The sequence below is a fragment of the Pogona vitticeps genome, chromosome 9, assembly GCF_051106095.1.
Source record: "Pogona vitticeps strain Pit_001003342236 chromosome 9, PviZW2.1, whole genome shotgun sequence".
Lineage (NCBI taxonomy): Eukaryota > Metazoa > Chordata > Lepidosauria > Squamata > Agamidae > Pogona > Pogona vitticeps.
This window is the reverse complement of record NC_135791.1, coordinates 21,365,844-21,374,343: the sequence shown is the minus strand read 5'-3', so window position 1 is coordinate 21,374,343 and position 8,500 is coordinate 21,365,844. Positions and strand designations below refer to the sequence as shown.

Genomic DNA, 8,500 nt, shown 5'->3' with positions numbered 1-8,500 from the left:
AACACTGTCCTTCCTAATACTACCATTCACAGTTTTTATTTTCTTTTTATATCACAGTATTATAATGCCAATTATTTGATATACAGATTGTTGTATGGTTTTTAAAAAGTTACCATATTTTTCAGTGTATAGGATGCTCCCATGTATAAGATTCCCCCCCCCACTTTTCTAACCCAAAATTAAGAAATCTAAGTGGGGCTTAGCAAGTGTAGGGGGAAAGGGATCAAATCAATCCTACAGTGCTTTGATCCCTGGTTTCTCCCTTCGTGCTAATCCCCGCGGGGCTTAGCAAAAGGAGGGGGAAAGGGATCAAAGCAATTCCATGACTGCATCATCATTCTGATCCCTTTCCCCCTTATACAGCCATGGGATTGCTTTGATCATTTCCCCCTAAACTTGCTAAGCCCCATGGGACTTAGTAAGCAGAGGGAAAAGCATGGATCAAAGCCATCCTGCAGTGCTTTGATCCCTGCTTTCCCCTCCGCTTGTTTTTTCTCTCCTCAGCTTAATTCTGTGTATAAGACGACCTTCAATTTTTAGTCTAAAGATTTTAGACAAAAGTATAGTCTTATACGTGGAAAAATACAGTAACCTAATGAACAGTACATGGTGTACTTAGTTCATAACTGGAGAGAAAGGATCTGAGGCTCACAGTTTATATGACACCATTTAAAGAGTCCCCCAGATGAATATGATCAGGTACTACTAGGAGCTGATTACCAGTAGTCAAAATTGGGTACAGTTTTGGGATAATTTCAGTTGAAAAATCAGTTAGATCTATGCAAATGTATGTCTTTCTAGACCCCCGCAAACCATCCATGATTTGGCTTGCAGTTCAAGGGAAAGGCTGTCATGGTTGACGTTTATAGGACTTGCTTTACAGAAAATCAAACAAATGCTTAGATAAGGAATTACAAAAAATTAATGATCAGCTGGAGGTCTGGAGAAACGAATGCTGAAATGTAATACCAAGCAGAGTAAACTCAAGGTACTAAAATTGATTTAAAACCTGATTTAAACCACCATTTCAATGTAACAAATCGGAATTTTTTGAAAATTTAAATCTCCCCCTGAAAAAACACAGTTTTTAAAATTAAAATTGTGATTTAAATCAATTTTTTAAAAAATCATTGATTTTTATCCACCCTGTAACCAACTCAGTTGCTTTCAGTTCGAAATCAGTAGTATCCTTGCACTGTTTGGTGCCCTGTTGTTCTCTCCTTCTTACACAAATTTGCAAACAAGCTCTCGGAGTAGGGGGTAGGGGAAGGAAAATAGGTAGGAACTGTTCTGCTCTGTGCGCACACAGAGCGGATCATTGATGCCTGGATAACAAGCAAAAACATGGGTGAGGATGAGCATGATAGCACCACAAAGTTTACTTTATTTCATTCCCCACTCCTCTTTTTTTATAATCCTAATTGTAAAAAATGACAGTTGTAAAAAATTGTAAGTGTGTTGGTTGGTGGTGGTAGTGGGAAGCAATTGGGGAATAGCTGGAATGCTGGGAAATAAGTCATTTTTCCGCTGCTGATTTCTGGAAGTACAGGAGGACTTAGTATCCACAGGGGATCCGTTTCAAGCCCCCACCCTGTGGATGCTGAAAAACGGAAACGTATGGAAAGCTGCTTGGTATCTGCCTCCCTCAAGTGGCCAGTTCTGATAAATGCACTCTGGAAATACACATAAATAGGCATTTCTGGTTTTTTTCTATTTAATGTTTTCAGCAAGCAGATAAGTGAATCAGTGAATACTGATCCTGTAGGTGGGGGAGGGTCCTATTAGACAGAATTTGGACAGAAAGAGCAATATATTCATATGCGATTTGGTTTCTCCCCCAGAGCTGGAAATTACTTTGGAGACATCCCGCCTGTTCTCTCTAAAAGACATCATGAAGAGGTTCTTGCTCCTTTCCTTTGTTTGCTCTCTCTTCTCCATAGTTCGTGGTGAGTGTTCTTAAGCCAATTCTAGTCATCATGTTTTATGGGCTTCTTGGCCAACGATCATAAATGGGAACCCGGCGGCTGCTACTCTTTCCTTGCTTTGCAGCCGGTTGGCTGCTATTGGGAAGACAGAAAAGGCTTAACTTGGAAACTTTCCTACTTCTGGCCTTCCATCGGATATTTTGGTGGAAGGCCAAGGCCTGTCCAGCCCACGATGGGCTCACATTTGAGCTTGCAAATAGAATCACCCAAAGTACAGTTGTGCCTCACTTAACGAGGATAATCCGTTCCAGTGAAATCGCTGTAGAGTGAAATCCTTGCTAAGTGAAATAAAAAAGCCCATTGAAATGCATTAAAACCCAGTTAATGCGTTCCAATGGGCTGAAAAACTCACCGTCCAGCGAAGATCCTCCATAGGGGCAGCCATTTTCAGTGCCTATAAAGCGAGGAATCCGTCCAAAAACACAGCGGGGAGCCATTTTACACAGCGGGTGGCCATTTTGAAGCTGCCAATCAGTTGTTTTAAAAACATAATGCGAAGAATCGGTTCCCGAAGCAGGGAACCAATCGTCGCAAAGCGGATTTTGCCTATTAAAACATCATTTTGCAATCGCAAAAGCGATTGCAAAATAGTCATCGTATAGCGGTTTCTTCGTTTAACGAGGCAATAGTTAAGCGAGGCAACACTGTAAAGCAAAGCAAAAGCAAAGGGTGCTGCTTATGTACTGCCCCATAGTGCTTAAAGCTCTCCCTGGGAGGCTTACAATTTAATTATGTAGGCTACACATTGCCCCACTCCCCAATGAGCTGGGTACTCAGATTACTGAACTTGGAAGGCTGGAAGGCTGAGTCAACCTCAAGCCAGCTACCTGAGCCCATAGGGATAGAACTCAGCTCACGAGCAGAATCTTCACTGCAGCACTGCAGTTTAACCCCTGTGCCATACATAATTAAGATGTTTCCACCACCCCTCTTGTCTCTCTATTTCCAGGAGCTGACGATATTACATGTGCTTCTTGTTCTGTTGAAGAAACTAACTGTAACACGAACTGCACGGCACAAACTTGCATCGCCCTAAGGGAGCTCAACACATTAAGTGAGTGCCATAATGATCTTTAAACACCATGCTCACCAATCCTCCTGGGGAGGTATAGAGATCATGTTCTCCCTAGCCTTCGCTTGTTAGAGATACAACTTATAAGGATAAGAGGAGGAGGGTGGAAGAAGAAGAAAGTAAGCTGATTCAGGCAGCTTTTTTTTGTTTTTATGATCGTAAATCTCATAATGGCCATGTTGAATGGAGGCACTCTAAGCAAAATGGAGTCGATGTCTCAGTAGCTCCCAAGTCTTGTTTCCCCCTCCTCACTTTCTGCAGATGACCGTTAACGGCTGTAGACAGTTAAGGATGGGAAGTGTTTTGTGGAAGCGATCTAGAGAGCTGTTGGAGCGTTTCCTTCTTCCCATCTCACATGTTGTCAATAACGTTTGGATCTTTGTGCATACAAGCAATGTAGATGAATAAAGCTTGTAGAAATAGACAAGCTAGTTTGCCTGGGACTCATTTTTTCCCTGTTTAATTCACCGTGGGTGAAAAGGATGCTTCGTTCTCATCCTCTAATGGAAATGGAGAAAGTTTGGAAGCTACGTTTTTGGTGAGCCAGGCAGGAGGAAGTAAATGACTTACACCTTGATGCTCTTGTGAACTTTGATACAATGGTCAGGATTATCCGGCTCACACTGGTATTAGGGATAAATGTTAGCAGTGATGGACTACCACAGAGTGAAATGACCAAGGGGTGTTATGAAGTTTTATAGTGCTCTGAGGTCTTTGTTTGAGTGTCATACTTTTATCCTTGACACTTTTGCTGCATCCCGCCACCAACACCTGTTTTCTCTTTTCTCCAGAAAGTGCCAATGGGACATACAGAGGCTGTTTAAGTGAAAACAGGACGTGCAACCCCCTTGCTTTCACTTTCTCTACTGATGATAATCAGCAAGTGCAGAGCAGTGTGGCCTGCTGCACAACCGAGATGTGTAATGACAAACTCTCTCTGAGCGGTGAGTATACGCTGTGCTTGGAAAGGGCTCTTGGGCAGAGATGACAGGGCCTGTGATTTCTCTCCTGAAAGCACTGGTGGAAAAATATATATAATATTGAGGGGGAGTTATTGTTTCTGGGAAAAGTGATGGAAACTAGTGGTGTTGCTTGGGGTTAATCGCTAGCTTCATATAACAAGCCAGCTGTAGACCAAGCCCTTATGGTGAGGCAAGTGGGTTTTGAACCCGTAGTCAGAGCAGTGGGAGGCAGAACAAGGCAGAACTGGATTTAATGGTAGATTTGCAGATGACTTGTAGTGGAGTGACAAAGTTTTCTGATTCCAGACTAGAGATGGGCATGAATCGAACCATGAACCAGAGAAACCAATGAAGCAGGGAGACAGAGGGCAAGAGCAGATAGGTCCCTCATTCCCCCCCAACAAACTGAAAACACACTAATCACCCATCTACAGAAAAAGACAAAAGCCTATCTCACAGCCATAAATACTGCACTCCCAAGCCAACTACACCAGAGCACAGAGTGCTGTCCTGTGAAGATGCCGGCCGCAGAGACTGGCGAAACGTTAGGAAGAACGACCTTCAGAACACGGCCAAAGAGCCTGAAAAACCCAGAACAACCATTAGATCCCGGCTGTGGAAGCCTTCGCGAATAAACTGAAAACACACACCATGAAATGCTTTGAGTTTCCATGGGCTCATGGTGGTTAGTGATTCACGCTTAACCACGAATCACCTGTTTTCTGGCTTATGCCCATCTGTGTTCCCAATAGTTTAGACACAGCAACAACAAAATGAGGTTTTTTTTCTACATTGAATAAAGTTTTGGCAAGGTGAGGTGGGGTGGATTGTCATGTGAGAAGACCGCAGGTTCAGTTGATAGCCCGGAAAAGAATTCTTTGTGTGAACCCCTTGCATAGGGACTCTTACATCTTTAATTCTGCTTGGCACATGCCTTCTCTGAGTTACCAGATGATCCCCGTTGGTAAACTGGGAGGGTTTTTGAGGAGGGGGGGGAATCCAAGTAGATTTCAGAGATCTGAACTGTGGAGCTGGAAGGAATCCTATGGATTATCGGGTGCAGCCCCTTTTCAAGGAGGCAGAGTGGGGAATCAAACTCCCAACATGCAGCTAGAGACCTATATCACAGAGCTATCCGGCTTGTTAACAAGGCAAAACATGACATTGCTTGTTCCAGTAAAATGAGACCTGTTCCTCCATGACTCTGCTCTAACTAAAGCTTGCCTCTGATTATTTTTTCCCCAGCACCTCCCACGAGCACTGTCGAAAATGGAGCGCATTGCGCAGTCTGTGAAGCGTACAACAAGAGCACGTGCGAGAGCACAAAGAAAATCGCCTGCAAAGGAGCTGAAATTAAATGCATCACCCTCTCCGGGGAATCCCTCCGTATGTTTTAGCTACTCTTCCCCATTCCCCTCTATGGAACTGCTTCACAGTGGGTCTTTCTCAAAAGGTCTGATAGGGTTTTCCAAAGGTGGGAGATCCATTGCCTATTCTTGATCAGCTTTTGTGTCCACTTGGGAGAGGGAAAGGAAAGTAGGGTGAAGGCGGGATCTTGGAAATGGGGATGAGCGGGACCTCAACGGCATTACTCCATTCTTTCTTAGGAAAAAGCCAGCCAGACTCCTTAGACATGGCTGGCGCTGTTATTAGCCCAGTGTAAGCAGCTACCACCAATAGGTGATTTGAGGTTCCAGCTTAGGCTTCATTTAGAGCAGTGGTTCTTAACCTTTTTGAAAGAAATGCCCCCTTGAGCCATTGAGGAAGTTATCATCGCCCCCCTCCCTGTGGTGCAGTAGTGGCGGTGGCGCGGGGAGGGGGGCCATTATAACTCCCTTAATGGTGGTGGCGCAGCGGCTCCATTGCTCCCCCATCGCCCACTTCTGTTCCTTCGCCCTTGCATTGCCCCTTTTCATTCCATCACCCCCCTGAAAAATGAAATCGCCCCCTGGGGGGGCAATATCGCCCAGATTAAGAAGCACAGATTCTAGAGCATAGGTCCCAAAATGGTCTATATGGACCCCCAGGTATCGATTTCGACTTGCAGGGGGGTCCATGTCAGAGAGAGAAAAAATTGGGGATGCATGAAATGTAAATGGGGGTCTACGTGAGCAGATCCCATTAGGGAGATCATAATAAATATTTAGGCGATCCGTAATTACACCAAACACAGATTCTGTGTACATATTTCATAATATTATTTAATTAGGTACTATGTGCTATCTGTATTGTGGCGTGCTACACTCGTGTGTAAGTTCGTAAAATTATTGGTAAAAATTTATGGCAAATGTCGGCATGTTGTAAATGGGATTGACGACATTTTGTCTTGTCTTATTACTGAGCTATACGGGCACACACGTAGGTAGGCAGAGGGTCTATGGAAAACAAATGTTGGCAAGTGGTCTATGGGGCAAAAAAAAAAAAGTTTGGGCACCTATGTTCTAGAGTAATGTGTCCAGTTCTGGACACGGTATTTGAAGAAGGATGCCAACAAAGAGCATCCTTCCTTGGAGCAAGTTCAGAGGAAGGCAACAAGGAGGATCAGGGGACTGGAAACCAAGCTCTATGAAAAAAGACTGAAAGAACTGGGTATGTTTAGCTTTCAGAAGAGAAGACTGTGTAGTAGCTTTTCAAATACCTAAAAGGTAGTCCTACAGAGAAGGGGCAGGATCTGTTCTCAATCAACTCAAGAGTGCAGGAAACGCAGCAGTGGGCTCAAGCTACAGGAAGCCAGATTTTGGCTGAATATCAGGAGAAACACGTTAATGGTTAGAGCAGTACGACAACGGAACCAATGACTTTCGGAGGTGGTGAGCAGTGCTCCAATGCTGGGGGCATTCAAAAGGAAATTGGACAACCATCTGTCAGATTTGCTTTGGTTTGGATTCCTGCCTTGAGCCAGAGGGTTGGACTCAATGGCCTTATGGGCCCATCCCAACTTAATTATTTTATGATTCAATGACTGTATGAAATGCTACTAAATGGTTAGTCACTTAATGGAATGAGATTTTATTTTCCTACCAATGAAAGGAAGAGCCCCTTCTGTACTGACTGATTAACTGAGTGATTGATTTGTCAGTGAAATGCAAAATAAGTTGGTTGGCCTCCTGTGTTAACCCCCCCCCCCCACGATTTAGTGATTATGTTGGGGGTGGGTAGAAGTGGTGCCCATTTCCTCTCTACCTCAGGCAGAAGCAGAAAAGTAACTTGGAGTCTCGCACTAAATCTCCTGAAATGCACCACAAGAGAGCATATCAGGAAAAACCTGGCGCTTGCACAGACCAACCGAGGTCCTTCTTCTAAAGCTACCATCGCAAGAAAGTGGTCTTGAGAGAGAAAGCTAAATCGTCCATTTGTCTGAATTTTCACTCTCTCTTCTTCTACTTTCTCCAGAGGATAAGAACGAAACTTTCGCAATCAAAGGATGTGCCACTGAGAGCGCTTGCACTATGGTAAAGGGTGACCCATTATCCTACGGAAGCAAAATCTACCAGCTCTCCGAGAATCCTGCTTGTATTAACCAAGGAACCTTGGCTGCTCTGTCTTCTGTCATCCTCATCCTTCCTGCAGTTGTTCCACTCCTCATGACCAGTGTCCTCTCTTGATCTAGCTGCCTGCCATTTTCTTCCAAATTTGTGTTGGATACGAACATGACAATGGGGTGTGGTCTCCAGAACTGGGAATAACATTTTAATCAGGGGGGACTATATATTTTTGTGTGTGGAGGGGAGAACATATACATTTTCCTCTTCTGAATTTCTGAAGGACCTCATCCTTTAACTCCCGTCGTCATCTAGTCGTTTAGTCGTGTCCGACTCTTCGTGATCCCTTTAACTCCCACTCTCTACCTATACACCCCTGTTCCTGTTGTGGTTAAGAACAGGAACAGTTGCCCACCCCTGGGATTCTCCGTGCCCTTTTCCACATTGAAAACATTTCCAGATACTCTGAGGTAGAGTTGTTCCTCAGTTGGGTGTAATCTCCCTAAGGGCTGCATAACTCCTTGGAATGCTCCGAAAGGTGGCCGAAGTGGTGGATGAGGAGCAAATGAGATCTAAATTTGTAAAGGGAAATAAATGATTTTTTTAAAAATTGATTTTTAAGTTTGCAAAGCCTCCAGGCACAAGAAACTGCACACAGTGTTCTGAGCAGACAGCGATAGACTGTTGGCTTTGAAAGAACGAATTGCATGTTGAGAAGAGACAGAATCACGGCGTTGATCATGTCCTCTCTCTTTCTTGGAGTTCCTGAGCATACAGTGAGTTTTTCAAAGAGAATCCTGAATGATCTACCCTCAGCTTATTTATTCATCAGCAGAAAAAAACAACAACCCCTCCACTTATTCAGGCAAGCAGTTGATTCAGCATAAGCAAATAATGCTATTTTCAAACCCCAGAAATACCTATTTATATATGAATTTCCACGATATATTTACCAGAAATGGCCATTAGAGGCCTGTCTATACCAGGTCTTTATTGTTT

At 43.9% G+C, this 8,500-nt stretch overlaps 1 protein-coding gene across 1 annotated transcript; it reads left to right on the top strand.

Annotated features, from left to right (window-relative positions):
- Positions 1 to 1,344: 1,344 nt before the first annotated feature.
- On the top strand, positions 1,345 to 8,131 carry LOC110089627 (phospholipase A2 inhibitor and Ly6/PLAUR domain-containing protein). Its single transcript, XM_078379981.1, has 6 exons — positions 1,345 to 1,348; positions 1,941 to 1,946; positions 2,935 to 3,039; positions 3,849 to 4,001; positions 5,265 to 5,405; positions 7,413 to 8,131. Exons 1-6 carry the CDS (start codon positions 1,345 to 1,347, stop codon positions 7,622 to 7,624), a joined length of 621 nt encoding a protein of 206 aa, XP_078236107.1. The 3' UTR covers positions 7,625 to 8,131.
- Positions 8,132 to 8,500: the final 369 nt, after the last annotated feature.

Bases quoted from the DNA above. Each gene is read 5' to 3' on its own strand.
- LOC110089627 (XM_078379981.1), top strand. The intron at 4,002-5,264 runs GTGAGTATACGC...TTTTTTCCCCAG, and splicing joins TGACAAACTCTCTCTGAGCG to CACCTCCCACGAGCACTGTC. The intron at 5,406-7,412 runs GTATGTTTTAGC...TACTTTCTCCAG, and splicing joins CCTCTCCGGGGAATCCCTCC to AGGATAAGAACGAAACTTTC.